This window comes from Micropterus dolomieu, linkage group LG09, assembly GCF_021292245.1.
Source record: "Micropterus dolomieu isolate WLL.071019.BEF.003 ecotype Adirondacks linkage group LG09, ASM2129224v1, whole genome shotgun sequence".
In the NCBI taxonomy this organism is placed as follows: domain Eukaryota; kingdom Metazoa; phylum Chordata; class Actinopteri; order Centrarchiformes; family Centrarchidae; genus Micropterus; species Micropterus dolomieu.
Genome location: NC_060158.1, coordinates 11,994,676 through 12,013,567, shown reverse-complemented (window position 1 = coordinate 12,013,567; position 18,892 = coordinate 11,994,676). Strand labels below are relative to the sequence as shown.

The 18,892-nt window shown below is 42.6% G+C and overlaps 1 protein-coding gene across 1 annotated transcript in view; it reads left to right on the top strand.

The window, feature by feature from the left end:
• The first annotated feature begins 1,420 nt into the window (after positions 1-1,420).
• The window catches only part of cpeb4b (cytoplasmic polyadenylation element binding protein 4b), a 32,472-nt gene continuing 15,000 nt past the window's right edge, over positions 1,421-18,892 (top strand). The window contains exons 1-3 of the mRNA XM_046058221.1: positions 1,421-1,911; positions 2,704-3,941; positions 14,020-14,110. Coding sequence (XP_045914177.1) covers positions 2,751-3,941; positions 14,020-14,110 — 1,282 coding nt within the window. The 5' untranslated portion in view covers positions 1,421-1,911; positions 2,704-2,750. The remainder of the gene's footprint in view (positions 1,912-2,703; positions 3,942-14,019; positions 14,111-18,892) is intronic.

The window sequence follows — 18,892 nt, the reverse complement described above, 5'->3', positions numbered from 1 at the left end:
TGTGATTAAGATTTCACTTGAACACTTTTGTTTGTGGAACAGAATGGATATGAGAAAACGAGGATAGGAAATGGAGGACACAAATAAACCAAATATAAAAGAAATGCATGACACGAGTATAAGTAAGGCTGGACCCATTGACTAAAAAGCAATGCAGGGATAATGATTATTTTTAGACGATAGCTGCTGCATTATTATATCATTATCATTAGAGAATTAAAAGACTAATTATATTATAGCAGAGAAGATAAAGAGGACAGAATATTTTGCACTCTAAATTCAGAGGGTAATAATTTGTCATATTCGGAGGGAATGGACACATTTATCTGGGAGTCTTTTTTGTTTTATCTGGTAGAGTGGTAGAGCTTTGGGCTGATGCTGCTCCATTTAAAAATTGAATCCATCTCCAGTGAAAATCACTTGGGTTCCCTATTGTGGTGGACACAATTGCAAAAGTTTGAATTCCTTACAGTTTCCAGTGCCGTGGTTAAGGAAATTGTAAAAGTAAAAGTAAGAAAAGTGTGACATTAAAGTTTGACGTTTGTCTTCTCTTTTAGTTAGGTCATTTTCTGCTTCAAATTATAACTGTCAGATTCACTTTTGAATCTATTTGCCTACAAATTCTATCGCAGGGGAGGGTATTTGCACAGCTCGCACCAAGCTTTGCAAGCTAAATGTGAATAGTGTTACTATCAGACATCTGTAATCTATTTTTTAAATCGGATTACTTTAAGCCGGTCACTCCCTAACCCTGCCAATACCTGCCATCCACCTCCCCATCGCCAGCTCATCCTTTCTGTACACACTTAATAATGCAGAGCCCCACAGACTCCCCAATTTATCACTCTCTCCCAGCTGGACTTGAAGTGACAGATTTATTAGATAGCCATTTGCAGAGGCATGTAACACTGCCAGTTGAGGGTCGGTGAGACAGGCAGAGTCAAAGCTGTTTGATGACCTCGAGGTGATAATGACCATACAGGAGAGAAGGACACAGAGGAGGACAGAGAGGGAGATAAAGAGACATGGCTAAGAGTGTGGGCGGGTGGAGGAAAGAGATATGAGCCTTCTTGTTTCAATTCCACATTTACGATGCAGCAGGATGAGATCAAAAAGCCTGGGCCAAGGATGCTCGTTTTCTGAGGCATTGCCAGGCATTTCAACGGGGGGTTGGGCATCTCAGTTTTCTCACGACCTGATACCGGCTGCATCGTGAAAGGACAGGACCGTGGTGGGAAGTTTTTTTTTTAACGTTATTTATTTATTTATTTTTATCATTGCTGACCTCAGTGGGCAGTACTTACGGATGGCATGGTTGTGTTATTGGTGCATGGCCGTTAAATGTTGGAGAAATTGGGCGAGGCTGCCGGTCGTCCGGCCAATCGCATATCGAGGTGTGGCTCTCGGAGGGCGTGGTCACGGTGGAAAGGGTGGTGCTAGAAGCGGAAGTGTGTCTCGGCTGATCTCTCGCTGTCATTCGGCCACGGTCGGTTCCAGGAGAGAGGGGCAGCCAAGAAGCATACAGGAATCGGCTGGCTCTGTAGGAAAAGACAGTTAGCGAGAAAAAATATACTGAAATCAAACGAACAATGAAACCGATCGAATAAGGCTTGTGGAAGAACAGCTGCCGGATATATTTCACGCGTTGCCACGTTAACAAAGCTCTTTGATTATAACGTTACAGTCCAGATTAGAGGCAGCAGATAGAGAGCTGTGTCATTGAGCAGGCAGGACACGTCAGGAGAAGGGAGAAAAAAAAGCTGACCGACTGCACTGTACGAGTCAGCTATCAAATCGCCTCCGAAAAGCTTTGCCTGACGTGCTGATTTTTTCAAGGACACAACCTTGCTCTCAACCCGAGGGAAGGATCTCGACAAAGACATCGCCGAGGTCGAAGGTGGTGATCAGAAGGTGAAAAGAGATTTTATTCGCCTGTATTCAGCCTGTCCAGCTAGCTAGCACTGGTGCTAACTGTTAAAAGCTAGCTAGCTAATGTTAGCAACGGATGGAAATGTTAGCTGGCGAGCTATCATATCCAGTTGGTGTAAACCGCTTGACTGTCGACTGTTAACGTTACGTCAAGTGTAAAAATATAATATGAACAATCAAAGTAAACAAGGGTATGACTATGTGATTAATGTCGAGGTTGGACGCTCCATAGATAGACTGACAGCTGTCAAACAAGGTCGAGTATTTCTTTTTGGACGTTATGTCGATTATTGTTAATATATTCAACATTCACTGGTATTTTGTGCTGCTGTCTTCTCTTTAAGGTCCGTATGTTTGCGTTAGGAAAACGTCTCCAAATAGAGAATTTGTCGGGTCGACACAGCAGTGTTTCGAGCTATATTAGTGGCTGCCAGCAGCTCAGCTGTACACTTACAAGCTGGCAACGTCACGGGGTTATAATTAGCTAAAGATGTAACGTCAACTGGTTTGCTTTTGTCAACTTCCCATAGTAATAAGGGTAGATTGTTCAGGGCAAGAATGAGCTCATTCATGACAATGTTGTGTGATTATCATATGTCTGTGAATTCTCTGAGGGAGTAAAACACACCCAACAGAAAAAGAAAATCTTTTATGTCACTAGAAAATGTCTGTGGGCATCACCTAGTTGTTTCTAAATCCCTTGATCTCTAGTGGAATGAGAGGGGCTGACTGCTAACTCGGTGCATGCCATCCTGTGTGCTCTTCTCTCAATAGGACCAAACGATCACGGGATAGAATTTGTGTGTGGGGGGAGAAAACAAATGGGGGATTACGGGTTTGGAGTCCTAGTTCAAAACAACACTGGCAACAAGTCTGCATTCCCGGTCCGAATCCACCCGCATCTGCAGCCCCCACACCACCACCAAAATGTGTCGCAGAGCCCTGCTGCTTTCATAAACAGCACCACAGCCGCAGGGAATGGCACCACGGGAGGCTCTCCCTGGCTCTTCCCCCCCTCTGCCACCCACAACAGCGTGCAAGACGAAATCCTTGGGGGCCCAGAGAAGCCCAAAGCACAGCAGCAACAGGAAATGCAAGAAACGCAAGAAAAGCAGCAGCAGATGTCCCCTGGGAGTCACCAGGAGGGTGGAAGTGGTGGTGGGATCATTTCAGAACTGGAAAAAGCCCGGTCAGAGGACGCCAAGACGGACAGCGGCGTGTCTGAAGGAAGTAATGGAAAGGAGAAGCAACTACGTCTTGAGTCTCCTGTCCTGACGGGTTTTGATTACCAAGAGACATCTGGTCTTGGGGGAACTGGCCCGGTCCAGTCCAGTACAACCTCGTCATCCCTCACTGGCTTCAACAACTGGTCAGCTGCCATTCCGCCGGCACCATCAACCATCATCAATGAGGACGTCAGCTTCTTCAACCCGGCCTCTGCCAACAATGGGCCCCTACTGTTCCAGAACTTCTCACACCATGTCAGTCCCGGGTTTGGTGGGAACTTCTCCCCCCAGATCGGACCGGCGGCGGCCTTGTCCCAGCACCACCCGGCTCCCCCACCACACCCCCACTTTCAACACCCCCACAACCAACACCAGCAGCATCGGCGCTCCCCGGCCTCTCCACACCCTCCACCGCCCTTTCCGCACAGGAATCCGGCTTTCAGCCAGTTGCCGCATTTGTCCAACAGCCTGAACAAGCCCCCTTCCCCCTGGGGTCCAGCCAGCTACCAGAGCCCCTCTCCCTCCCCCGGCTCCTCCACCTCCTGGAGTCCTGGAGGAGGTTATGGTAGTGGTGGCGGCGGCTGGGGAGGGTCTCAGGGCAGAGATTATCGCCGAGGGCTGAACGGGGGGATGACCCCCATCAACTCTATCTCTCCACTGAAAAAGACCTTCCCTAACAACCATGTGGCTTCTCAGAAGTACCCCCGAAACAGCCCTGCCGGCTTTAACCCCAAGTCTTGGATGGATGATGGAGTCGGGCGCAGTGATAACATCTTCCCCTTTCAGGTCAGTTTGCCTGTGATGGTCTCGTTGTATGATTTAGCAATAATTCTGACATACTATTCCTTTTATTTATTTACTTATTGTGCTGTCTGTTTCTGTGTGTTCATGCCTTTGTATGGTACTATTTTTTTTTCAGTACTGGCCGCTTGCTGCCTGAATGATTAAACATCAGTGTGTCATTTATGTTACCTGTTAATTTTATTACAGTATGTGGAATAGCTATTTTTAGACATGGTAGGTGGGACATCGATTTACATGATGCATTTGTTACCGTGTTAGCGTCGTTGGGCTCTGTACTACCACAGCTGTATGTCCCTGATGATGACTAATGTTGCTCTCTCACTGCAGTGGTGTGTGCCACGTAGATGAGCTGGGGGGTGTGGATGGAGAGAAAAAGATGGGGAGAAGGATATGGGGAAAGGGAGTGAGGGTGTGAGGAGAAAGATTGCAGGAATGGACAACTGAGACTGAAAATCTTGGTACACAAGAAGACATCATCATTATCATGGGATTTATTTTATTATAGCCAGAACCCCGCCAAAAAAATAACGGACGTCATACTGTAGATTGATGGCCTGAGCCTAATGCCTAATGATTTTTCAGGATTACGCTTTATTAATCACCCTGCCATAGCCTAGCAACTCTTTTCCCAAATACCAGCCAGTTCATAGTGTAATTTTAATGGCTGGTTCCACACAAAATGAAGATTGCTGGAATAATTGTATTATCAGATGTAGAAAATAGCCGATAGGATTGATGGTCAGAGGTAAAGGGAGTGTGGAGATAAATTAATGTTATTGATCTAGCTCATGATTGATTGTGTCAGTCGGTACAACGAGGCGGGGGTTTAGAGAGGAAGGTTGCTATAGGCCCATCTCGGTCTGATGAAGCGATGAAAGGTTTCTTTAAGTGCTATGCATATCATTTGCCTCGTTACCAATCGACAGTGTTCCTTTTGCTCTCTCAAATAAACTTCTGGTCAGTCGTAAGTACTTGGTTGCCATCAGTTCCCAATGTCATCTTGGAAATAGTAGATAGAATGATTGCTTGCCTTTGTTGTCAATAGCCTAACAGCATTACTAATTGGTCTCAGAGACCACCGGCGAGGGGCTACTTTATTCCCTGGCCATGTTCATCTATAATGCAAGTGTCAAGTCATAATCTCTGTTTTCATTAAGGCATTTTTTCTTCTTCTTTAAAATGCTCCAACCAAGCAAATTAACCCCTTTTAAAATTTAGAAAATGTTGCTTTCCAGTGGCCTTTCCAGGTATTTCCTCAACTCCACTTGCAATAAATGACTCACAGTGCACCAGAGGCCAAACAGTAAGGATTTTGTTCTGACATGTCTTGGGTAATTTTTGCTGAATAAGTAGCGAAGCTTACGTCTAGGCAGCTATTTATCAGTAGCTAACAGCCTAATTGGTGTAGGTAGTCACGGGGTCAGTTTCATATCTGACCTGTTGTAAATCATTAGGGGCTAATCCTAATTTTGGAGTCGTAGTAGTGAAATCAACTCTTACAAGCAGCATATTTCAATAAACAACAGTAAACATTTGTAGATGCTACATAAAAAAGGTATTATGCAACTTGCACTTAACTCTGTGTGTGGATTCTCCATCAGAAATGTAATTCTACGTCCATTTTGAGCGGTGGAAGGTCCCTTCTGTTACACTCCCATGTCAGATTTAAGCTAAAGCTAGCATTAGTGTAGCCGCAGTATGTTGTGGTTGAATCAGATCAGCCAAAGTAGCATTGTCCTCTTGCCCTTTTGATACTGCAAGGGCAGATGGAGGATGGGCATAGAATGGTCTTACTGTGTGTGTGAGACTGATTATGTAAGTGTAACCCATTTACAAAGAACAAAGAATTGATAATATAGGCTTAGATTAGGAAAAAAAAGTGAAGATGGCTGTTAAGCAATGAAATAGGACATCGATTATTAACCTTTAAACTATTGGATTTGTAATCGATTGGTGTGAGGTGATATAAAACGTCACAATAATTTGAGCACCAATGGACAAGTTCCCCGACTAACAATAGAGAGATTTACCGGGACAACAAGCATTGTCTCTGTGTGTGACGTCTCAGCCGGACTGATAAAAATATTACTAGGTTTTCTTCCAGAACCTCTCCTCTCTGCTCCTGTATCAATGCATTTAGATAGCAAAATTAATGTTTGCTCAAGGTTAATTTTAAACTCAAACAGATTCCGTTTTTCCTCACATCGAGCTGCTGTATCGTTTTGCCTATGTTCACATCTTCCAGTGATGTCTGAATTAATGCTTCTAAATATTTCTTCATGTTGTATAATGCAACTGATAGGAAGCCTTCACCACATATACTTTGGAAACCAGGGTTTGATCTAACTAAGGTGTATGTTTCTTGCTTGTAAAAGAAAACTGTAGGTGTGTCAAATAATGAACCATACATTATGTGGTTTCCTGAGTGGACTGTATCGTTCCCCCCTGTGTAATTGAATTGGAAAATGTGTCATTTTGGTGTGAGCATATAGATCATGTTGCAGTGTTGAAGCTGTCATTATACAAAACACGGGCGAGTTATTACACTCAACCAAGTGTCAAGTTTATTTTTCAAAGGCCTCCTCGGTGTAGTTACATCTTTAAGATCTGTAAGCCATTTATTTAGTCATTGTCTTTTCATTCACTCTCATTTAATTACATTTTGCTCAAGAATTTCTCTAGCCAAAACCATTAGAACAATAGCTTTTGCTTTTTTTTGTTTTGTTGAGATGACTGATGACACACATTGCCTTACACAAGGCGCCCCCAGGTTTGGTAATTGAAATACCGTAGCTCTGAACTAAACGGACCCCATGAGGAACTGTTGTCACAATGTTTTACTGTAAGCTTTCTCCAACTGCCTCACACAGTTTCCATTTTAACACTGACACAAGAGACGAAGGATTAGAGGCTTTTGCATTAAACTTCCCAGTGTACAATCAAACTTAGTTTGTCATAGTGTTAGTTTCTTTGTACCCTTTTGGATTAGCTGTGATTGTAACACACGACTTTACAGAGACAAAGCTGGCAGTTAACTCGCATAAAGTAGCATTCCTGTAACATTTAGATGCTATTCAGTAGAGAAGAACACACATTAAAATAGGAATATGCCTCTGGCCCGGTATGTTACAACGTTTAGCTGCTAAAGCTAAGATCGCTCGCTCTGCCTGCATTCATGGAGTTTGGCATTATCTTGCGATTCCCTTGGGCCGTGGCGTTCATTTGTGTGTGTGTGTGTGTGTATATTAGCTAATTTGAGAGCAAGGCCTTTTGCTATTTGGTGGATATTTTATCCACAGCATCATGGCACGCAGAGGGAGAAAATGTTCCGGTACTGTGGCTGTTGCTGCAGCAAGCAGGGCCCCTGCTTTATTAGAGCAGCTTTAGTATTTGGGATGGGCTCCAGGCCAGGCACACTGCTGCTAACTGCTAACACACTGGTCAGCTAGTAACTAGCCTCAGACTAGAAATTTGTGCCTTTTTAAATGCCAGGTACGCCTTCCCTTTTATTCTCCCTTGCTTTGCTTTCTTTTCACCCATCTCCCCACCCTCACATTAACTTTGCATGCAAATCCTTGAGGGTTGCAGGGGGACTGGAGCCAAACCCAGCTGAAGTTGGAGTGAGAGGTGGGGTACCCCCAGGACAGGTAACCAGTCAATCACAAGGCTGACGCATAGAGACAGACACACACATTCACACAAATGGGTAATTTAGAGTCACCAATTAACTTAGCTTGTGTGTCTTTGGACTGTGGGACCCATTCAAATGTTCTTTTTTTTCCTGTTCCCATATTCCTCACCTGCTGTTGTGTCAGGTGTACTGCGCTGATTCGGATTGGTGAACTTAGCCAGTGACCTGCGGGGCCTGCAGGCGAGTAAGCCAGAACAGGATATTGTCTCAGTAAGCTCCTTGGGTAACTGTTGGTTACAGTTCCCTCCTTACTGTTTGTGTAGCTTAGATATACTGTAGCCTTTTCAGCGCTGTTATATGAAAGTACATGATTAAATGACCTCTTCAGGCCTTCGGTGGAAACAAATGTTGAGCACCTGTTGTCTGACTTGAGCATTCTGCCTGTGTTCAACATCTGATTCTTTGAAACTAATCCATGTGACAGGTCTTTAGGCAAGGATCAGTTGGAAAACATATACTGTCAGTGCCTGCGTTTGGCATGAGTCCTCTGTGATGAGGACGGGATCATGTTGAAGCTGACAGGATTACTTTGAAGGACCAAGCTTCATGCTTTTAAGGTAACCTTCCTTTCCATGTTCAGGATGTGTACATGCAAATTCTCTTGCGTGCACGCACATCTACAAACCAACAGTCTGAGCCATTATGCTGTCGAAGCCCAAGGTTTCAGCCATTACCTCTAGTCCTTGTTACACTGGTGTTAAAATGAGAGAAATGTTTTTTAGACTAATGAATGGCCTGAGCTGTGCTGGCAAGCACATAACTCTGCTGCTCATACAGCCTCATTGTGCCCTTCTCACACCCTTGACAGATGCTCTGAAACAGGAAGAAAGAGAGCTTGTGTGCATGCGTGTGTATGTGCACATACCCATGTGTGCATGAGCCCTAATTAGTCCCTGGCCTATGTCTTCTGCACATGTGTCTTAACAAAGGAAGAAGACAAAGCAGAGTCTATGTGAGGTGTCATAGTATATTTAGCCTAGCTCATTGCATACAATAAAGGAGTTGGTTATGTCTAATCCCCCAAGCAGTGCAAATATTGCCAGAACCCCTACCTCTGTCACTCCTACTACGCCCCAAATGCATGCATGCACGCACACGCACACGCACACGCACACACACCATTCAGCCTTTCAGAAAACACAGAGTAATAGGTTGTTTTTGACAGTTGGGGGTATTTAATGTCAAAGCAGGCCTTTGAAATACTTCGACCAGGAAGAAATATAATCACAAGCATCAAAAGCTCAACCTGCTTCCCTTTCCTGCCCTCCTTTCTTGTCTTTTTACTTTGCCATACCTCACTGCTTGCTTTCCCTCTCTCTCCACCATCCCCTTTCTTTCATCTGCCATTTTGCCCCTTCCCTTCTTTGCGTTGGGCTTCCTCTCTCTCTCCCCGTTGTTGTTTTCGGGGATGTGATTAGAGACACAAAAAATTAGGGGGAAAAATGGCAGCCTTCCCACCAATAAAATGTAAGGTATATGTCGAAATAATCTCTTCACCTGTAAAAACCTAAAAACAACTCATACTGCAGCCATGTCCATTACCATTACTTTCTCCACTCTTTCATCCTCCCTCAGCTTCCATTTTTCATTAACAGGCAGGTGACATGGAAGATTAATGTTTCCATTAATCACCCACTCCACTCTGTATTTAATCATTCTTCACTTCCCTACGTGTCAAATCTGATGTAGGTTGTCCTTTGTTTTTGTGGCCTTTAAGATCAAAACATATGTAGAGTTGAGAGACTGGTCCATTTTGTTATTTCAACCTTGTTTTCACTTTATAGTTAATCGGATGCAGCTTTAAAAGTTTCTATTTTGTTAATATTTAGGTAGAGTTGTACAGATGCGCAATACCATCATCTATCAACTGTTTTTATGACTAAAGGTGCAGTATGTGAAGTGACTCTGGCCTAACACTAGCTCGTACAGTCAAAGTGACACTCATTTCATTTCTTCTTCAAGTCTTAGCCCACAAAAGCAACAAAGTTCAGTGTGTGGCATGCACGTCAAATGACTGACGTGTGATGCACCTACACTATACAGCAGGCTCACCCACAGCACCCATATTAGCATTTGGTATTCTTCAAAGTTCAGGTAGCATTGGCTAAGTGGCAAATTAGCATTTGGTGTAACTCCTGGTGAAGGAGGTGGTCTCACCCAAAAGTAATTTTTCAGCATATTCCAAAATGGTAGCAGTTCTATGTTGTCATGTCTTTGACAATAGATGAGCTGTAAATGTGTATGTGCTTTGGATTGACCAGAATGTGAAAAAGTAACACTAAGTGAACCTATAGTTCATGGTAATTGAATTTTAAAAGCCCAGTTTTCAGTTCCATGCCTCCTACTACACCAACACGTTATGATTCATCAGATTTTCTTTTGAGTGTTTTTTATTTTTTTGAACCACTGAGCAGACAAGATAACATAAGATAGATTATTAAGCCCACACTAGGGAAATCCACCTGTTACGCTTCCTTTTTGAAAGGTGATGATTCTATATTTGATGATGCATCACTGTGCAAGTAGATCAGTTCAGTATATGTTTGTTAACTCAGGGTCAAACACTCAGAAATGACGACAAGACTCGGTAGAGGCCACTCTTCTTAATGAAAATCAATGCATCATGCTGGCTTTTTTAATTCACAGTCGTGGTAAAATGGGGTGTCTCTCGCTTTTTAATGCTTAATGAACATGCTTATTCTATTTTTTGTGTTTATCCGAGTAGACTGTGCTTCAATTCACTCTTCCCTGCAAATATTACAATAAGTCATGCCATGGCCTCTGTGTTTATAACTAAGGCCTTGGGTTAGGGTGGGCAAGCTTTCATAGATGCACTGACATGGACTGCACTGTAAATTGTGTGTGTCTTGCTTGCAGCTAGCGTGTGCGTGTGTGTGGACGTGATGAGTGACTATGACTGTGTGTGCACGCCCTGCAATCTGGGATGAATACTTTGCTGGTCAGCTGGCCAGTTGTTGAGAGAGAGAAGGATGCACGATGCACAAATCTGATGATTAATCGCCCTCTGCACCTCTCCAGGCTAATGCTTAGCAACTGCAGAGCGCCAGACAGGCCTCCTGTCCGCCATACAGAGTCCGTCACGGCCACAAAATGAATTCCTATTCTCCTGAAACAATATAATAGGATTACCATGCGATACTCAGCCAAAATATTACTGTACCAAGGAGATGGTACAATAAAGAAGAATGGCACCCAATGAAAGCATAAAATCTTTGAAGCACAAAAGAGCTTTGGCTTACTGCTCCTGCTCAGTTATCATAGTATAATACAGAAATGCCATAAATGCAGTGGGTAATGTGTTGTAGTGTGCTTGCCTATGCAAGAGGTGTGCACCTCTGCTTTCTGCTTCCCTTGTCTTTGAATGTTTGGTTTATTTGACCTAAAGCAATATCAGTAAGTCCACATAAGATACTGAGGCGGATATGAGAAAATAGTAGACATAGTCTGGCCTATATCCCTGTGTTGATATTTGTTTTGAGGGACAGAGTGTGCGCTGGGTGTGTTCTTCTATCTCTCTGTTTTAGCATGTTCCTTCAGTCAGTGTGGGAAATTTTCAACCAGCCAGAACGCTGGTGAAAATTTTGACTACAGCTGGGAAGTTTGGCTGTTTCACCAGCCAGCGTGGCAGACATCCAGCCACGTCTTTGGTGGATCAGATAGTAAAAGTAGCCATTGAATTTTGGGAGCCACGGCAGACACTAGACAGTAGCCTGTTTGCCCAACACTTGGTCAAATGCATCACTGACTGTTTTTCTCAACTCTTTAGCATTTGACCCCTGTTGAGTTCCTGGTGTAACGTAGTATCTTATGAGCTTTTCCTCCCTTGGTGGTTTTCCTTTTAGTCTGCTCTCCACAGACATTGGGCCTATAGTTTTTTTTTATTTTTTTTTTGCGAGGGTGTGACCTGATTACTGGGTAAATAGGTACATACTAGAGAGGTTAATGGAAAAGTGGTGAATGGAAAGAGTGACTGACTGTACAGATAGGTTACTTACAGGTTGACAGACATGTTGGGTAATTCTTGTTGTGCAAGGACCCGTCCTTTATCAGCGAGGTCGAGGGCATGAGCTGATCATGTGGTGTCAGGACGTTTTTCAGACTTTTCAAGAGAGGTGGATTAGACATAAATCTGATTAACAGCCATTTATTCCTATTGTTGAATGTTTGTGTTATTTTTAACCTAGCAACATCGGCCCACAATTGTCACCTCTCACTTGCTGTTTACTTTGAGACAGACTGTAACAGACAAATGACATCTCGTTTTTCTCAGCGTAAGCTGTTGCTGCACTTGACTGGAGGAACGCACCACTTGCAGGGCTGACCCTGGTCTTTGCTTCTGATTTCTAAACTTGAAAAATGGCAGCTATTCACATGCACCAAGTGAAGTTTCTGAATTAAGTTTGGGGGGGGGGGCATGCTGAATCTCTGTTATCTACAAAACCTTATTGTTCACAGGAATTGTACGTTTCAAGAGACTGAGTCATGTCATCATCTAAAAACTCTTGTCAGCATCTTGTCAGGCTCCTCAATCAACTCTTTCGGGAGACATTTTTCCAGACTTTAATCTCGTAGCAATATATGGGCTCATGAGATGTATTCTCAAGCATGTATCTTGACAGTACAGCAGGCTCTCCTTCTCCCTATTGTGTTAAATATGTATTACGCTGGTGTTAAATGGCTTGTGTGTATTTTACAAATTACTCCATATATCATATATCACTGTGTACATAAAATGCTAATGACTGGCTTAGAGTATTGTTTTGACAGTATCTTTGCAAAGAGTTAAATAATGGATTCTACAAATTACATTATTAAATTTTTTTTCCCCACAGCTGTAGGCTACATTTAAAATAACCAAGCAGTTGATCACAATAGCTATGATGCAGAACGTAGGGGGAAAAAAAAGTTTATTTCAGTCGTGACTGGACATTTAAGAACAAAACAATCATGACTAAACATTTAACATTCAAGAGTCACTGGCTCTGTGCAGTATGAGATCTCTGACGCATAAATGAGGAATAGAAATCTTTTTTTAAGGAATTTCTGCTTTTAAGGTGGCGTGCTTGGAGAACGACTGACTGGAAAAAATGGGGAAGAGACAGAGGAAGGAATGAGACAGTGTTCGCGTGATGTTGCGGGGACACGAGCCCATTCAGCACCATTTCTAAATGTAAACATGGAAGAAAAAAGTTTCATTTAGCGGTTTTCAGGAGCTTTGTCCGTCTGAATTGTGGTTGTTTTGGATAGAACGAATCTGAAAGAATTTCAGTTTAACAAGTTGTTGTCAGAGGCTACATATCTTATTTGGCTGGGGTAGAGTCAAGACAGAAGCCTTATCAGCATGGCACTTGTAGTATATGTGTGTGTATTGATGTGTGCGCATATTTCATGTATACACATTGTATTGGGCGGGCGGGCGTGTGTGTGTGTGTGTGTGTGTGTGTGTGTGTGTGTGTTGAACACATGTTGTTTGTGCATACAAACATTTCCAGTATGGTTGGTATGGCAAGGATGCCCCTGTTGTAGGTGACAAAGCTGACTCTGAATTCCATTATGCTGCCTTAGCTGATTAATCAGTTCATTTTGCAAGTAACACAGCAGTTAAACGCACAGTAACCAGGTAAAAAGGGGAACCCTGGTTAGAAATGAGACAAAACCAGATCAAATGCTGACGACAGAAATTAGATTTAATCAACAAAGTAGTGTCTTGTTAAATATCCTCAAATGGTTCACAATGTTTTTTTTGACCTCCTGTTTGGTGGCTAGAAAATAAGAGGCCTAGAAAATTCAAGCAGTTTTGTTTGTCACTGAGGCTATTTAGACCATTGCAGACAGTGCCAGAATCTTAAATTACGTAACCGTCAGGGATTTAAATCCTCACAGTACTTTGCTTTGATAAATGCGATACCAAACTAGGAAGAAATATGTATTGACACAAATTAAACAATCCGTCATGTCATGTCATGTCATGTCATGTCATAAGGGCAGGCCAAAGCAAGAATGAAGTGAGAAACCCTTCATAAATAACTGGGAAAGCATCTGGGTGCTGCCTTTTTATTAACAGCTTATGTTGGTCCCGAATGTGTTTGGAGTTTGAAGGTCAGAACTGCAAAAACAATATATTTTCTTGTGTCAATGTCAATTAAGATGAGTCCTGTTTTCTCCCTTTTTATGTGTGCTCTTTGGTCAGCTTGGGTCAATTGAGGTGGTGTTATATTAAAAGATGTAGATAAATCTAACTGCTCCAGTGGCTCCCGTGGACCTGTTCGATGATAGTCCACCGTGGCTGACACTGAAGCAGGCAAAGAAAAGTAAACGGTGTTTCTCCTCTTACTCTCCTCTCTTTAGGAACGCACCAGGTCCTTTGACAGCTTCAACATGAACACGCTGGAGAGCTCCCTGATCGACATCATGAGGGCTGAGCAGGACACCCTGAAAGGTGACAATCTTAGCTGTCATTCAAGAACATTAAACACTAAGCAGAAGGCTAGCATTTTCATTTTACACTCTGTTGACGGCATAGATACTGTGTATTTTTAACCCACCGGTGATGCACAGACAGTATTAAGTCACCTCTTGCACACTTAAAGATGAGACATATTTCCCTACATAATTATTACATTATTATTAATATTATGAGTGCCCTTATTGTTGGGCTAGTACATGGCTAGGGTACAATTCACATCAGTATGTGATAGAGATATGTGTGTGTTACAATTGTATCTTATTGGCTAAGCATCCCGTAGGAGCGTTACATTTTAGAAGTTAGAGTTGATAACCGTTCCACACACTTGATCACAATTTAACACCTCGGTTCTTAGCAGAGAAGTTTCACTTCCTCCTCAGGTCAGACAACTTGACAGTGTGTCTTGTTTTCTGTGTTATGATGAACAGTAATAAGAAAAGTTAGCCCGTGTAGCAGTCAGCTCGTCACTCTGTCTTCCTCTTCCTTCTCACGTCTTCCCACTTTAAATAAATAATAAAAAAAAAGATTTTGTAAGTTGTGTGCCCGAGGATGACCTCTTTCCCATGCATTTTGAGAAGGCGACGCAGAGAGAATACGGGGCTGATGGAAGCTTAGGCTTTGTATTTAAGAGGGGATTTGTGTGGGAGAGATGGAAGGACTTCCCACTGATCTAAACTGAAGTAGTTGGGCCGTCATTAGTTTCTAATGATCACAGCTGCAGGGCTTTCCATTTTGAAGGATGATAACAATTTCCGACTAAATCTGAACACGATGACGATGCACGGTTGTTTCTGTCCAAAAAAGTCTGGCATGTGGTGTGAAAACGTGTAAATAGGAAGCATTTGGCTTGTTAGCGAACAGAGCTTATAAAGTGATGTAGGCTATATGTGCAGCTTTCAAGAGGTACTTCTGTATTCCTCTGATCTTTGAAACCCTCTACTGAATGTGGATTTGATGATTACCGTTGTGCATTTTTACACACGTATACTCTCAGCTGCCAGTTTATTACGTACACCTAGCTAATGCAGTCTAATATTCTAGTCTAATACAGCATTCCTGCAATAAATCCAAGGTTAATGAAGGTTATAATGTTTAGCTTTTGCTGAAAGTGTTTTAGAGGTGTTGATTCCACTGTCCGATCACTTTGTTGGGTGAAGTTTGTCTGTTGTCGTTACACTGATGGGTGTTTCTGTGATTCAGCCTACCATCATTTGTATAAATGGGTTGGACAAAATAATAACAATAGATACACCTAACTAGTTGTAGAACTGACAAATGAGTCTATAGGCTATACGTTACAAAGTAGGAGCTGACACTTACATTGGACTCATTGATTGATAGAGACTAGCCAATGTCTGTTATTGGCTGACTGGTGTTTGGCAACACTGGTCATTGGTAACCTAGAAATGGGTTATTGAATACAGCAGGAAGCCAGTTATGTATTGGTTCAGAGGGTGTAACTGACAGTAATTACAGATAGAGAGGGCTTAGCTAACCAAAAGGACGTTGGCCAATATTAGCTGTTGGTCAAGAGGGAGCTTGTAGGAGTAGTTCTGGTAATGATCATTGTTTGAAAAGAAACGGAAAAACTGGGGCTTGATTGGTTATAGACTAGAGTTTAAGCTGTCGGCCACATTTCTTAGTATTTTATCTCACCGGAAGGCTTAATATAATGACTACTGCACAACACATCTTTTTTTCCTTTTCTTTTTTTTTTAGGTCATTGCAGTGTAATGGGCTGAGTACCAGGAATCAATTTACTTGGATTTCTGTCTGAGCTTAAACCTCAGTACAAAAGATGCCAAACTGGCTGTGACGAGATGTTTTTTTTCCTTTCCTGGTCTGCATGTGCAGTACATCTCATGTAAATGCTTTAAAGGTCACTGTGCAAAAAAAGAAAATCAAATGTAGCACATGTCCCCAGTTTAATCATATTGAATGTAAATATTGCTGTGGGCTCTACAAAGATGGACCAGCCGTGTAAAACGCACATACGTACCAGTTTCACTACCAAAATAACAAAAAGAGGGAAAACTCTGAGCGCCAGACACTTCACTATCACCTCGTATTTATTTCAGACTCACACCCACTGGGCTCAGCCACATCCAGCTGTGATGTAATGTTCTGCTGTCAAACCAAAGTAAATCTTCCCTCAATATTAAGAGAGAAAGACTGGAAGGTTACCTCATTAGCCACGTTTTGGTGTCTTAGCTCCAGCCACGCTGGCACGGATTCCTGCAACTGTTGGATCCAAGAGCTTGGCACCAGAAGACAAAACAAAGCTTTCTCCTAAATTGAAAACCACAAGCTTCTGCTTCTTTAGAAATCAAACAATATAGGGTTTTGAAATTATGATGACATTACATATAGTTTAGCAGAAGTGTTGTTGACCCCAACTTCCTATAATAGTTGAAAGTGAATCCTCCATTTGTGTTACAGCTCTGTATATCTTTGTTGAGGCAAGATAGACCTGTCTGGCAGTGCTTACACATGATGCAGTAAATTCATCTTTCATCTTTTCAGGTCATTCTATGCTATGCTGTTTATGTTTATTCTTCCACCCACTCCTTTCTTTAGCCATCCTCTTCATTCCTTCTGCCTTCACATGAAGCATCACACTACATCCCATCCCATATTCCTTATCTTTTGTTGTCTTGTGGCCCTTGTCCTGCTACAAAATATTATTCAATTTATTGCTCGTTTTCATAATTATAGTCACTGTGCCAAGTGTAGCAGTGACTTAAGCGAATCCTTTCCTTTTTCGCTCACGGCAAAATAAAAAGAAACATAATTACAGCACATTTTCTTTGAGCGCTAACTCCTCTCCGGGCTGACTGTCTCTTGCACTCTCCTCCTCTCTGTCACACACACTGTACATGCGTGCACACACAAACATAATGTGCACAGACGGTGTGTGCGCACAAGCACATTTTGGTACGCGCAAGCAAAGCGCAAATTCCGCACTCCAGCAGAACATATTGAGCAAAGTGAGAGTGATGAAGCCGGGGAACGGGCGAGGCAAAATGTCTACAGTAGAAGTGGCTTTGAATCGCTTCCAGCATTGTCCTGACTGACAGAAAGGATCCCTCTGTTCAGCCACCGCTCACACACACACACACACACACACACACACACACTCACTGCCTTGTGTGTGCTTGTGTATGCTTGTGCATGTATGTGGTCTAACTGTTACTGTGCTGTCCATGCACACAGCCAGCAGAATGCAAATAAGGTTCACATAACGGGCACGCACATCCCTGCAGACACACAGGGATGTGGTGTGCTGACGTGCCTGCACACTTGTTCCTTGGAGACGATAAAGGCTCTTAAAATCCAATATGACGGGTTGTGCTCAGATGGACTGTGGGTGGTGCACCTATCAGCACATACTGTATATTACTAAGCTAAATTACAGAGGCAGATAAACTGTTGATTTCTGAAGGGCAGTCTAGAGGAATTGAGCTTCTGTGTAATCTGGTTTGGGCTGGCACCTATTTTTTACTGACAGTGTGTTTTGATGCAGACTGTGATGAATGTGCTTGAATGTATAAATCTATAGTATAGTAGCTCCCAAAGCCATGGGTGGTCCGTTCTGGTTTTGGTGAGTCCTGCACCACATCCACAGAGTACTGTGGGGGGCTCGATAGGCGAGGTGTGGGGGAGGGGCCAGCAGATTTCTGTGTGACCGAGGCATCGGAATGCACCAATCACTGTACTCTTACAACAATGGTTGTACTATTTCAGCTCTTTCATCTCATTATCCCTCTGCAGCAAGCGGGCCTTGCATAACTTTGAAGCTTGTTTGGCATCATAATGTGTGTGTGTGTGTTTGCACACGCAGGACAGGCCTGGCTCAATGTAAAATATGATTATATGAGCCTCAGAGCGAGAGAGAGAGGCACACATAGGGAAATGGAGGTCAATGAGAGGGAGAGAGATGGTTGGTGTCCCACAGATGTAGTCTGTAATGAGATTGATGTGGAAGCAACACTCACTGTGCTCATGTCTGTTATAGCCTCAGCCTGTTCTGTATGGACACTCTTAATGAACTGTCTGAAGCAGCTAGTGTTTTATATGTTGTTCTGTACAAATCAGATCAATTTTCAAATCAAAACCTTGCTTTTTTAAAAAATATGTCCTACATTGTGTTCAGAATTGTTAATAAAAAAAACCTTTTGTCACATTACGAACTGCTTAACTGATTGTAGAGCTATCTTTCTCTCAAATTGTTTAGCCTTAATTTCATTTCTGTGTTCTCCACCAGACAAGTTTCTGTTAAAACTCAAAATGGGCTTTAAAATGAAGATTAAAGGGTAACTTTGGTAATTTTTGACTTGTAATTTTACTTCTCAGGACACAGAGTGGGGCTGTGACAGTTTGTTTGTGTTATTGTATGACTTTGGGGTTTTAAAGGGTTAAAAACACCAAAGTCAGACAATAACACAAACTAACCGATCGAGGCAGCGGTAGACCAGAGAGGTAAAATTACTGTTTTTGTCAAGGGAGTCTGGTGGCTTTGATGAGAGATATAGCCACTGTTTCTGGATAAACAAAAATTATCTTACTCTTTTAAAAAAAGGACCATCTCTGTAGGGATCTTTTTCCATAATATTGTCTGACACTTAATAATAATAATAATCTGAGCCTGTCAGTGGCAAAAACAAGTACTTTAGTGGATGTAATTTGGCAGGGCGTAATGGCCCGCAAGGATTAGCCCTGTTTCGCTACTGCCAACTGCAGCAGGCTCGCTTGACC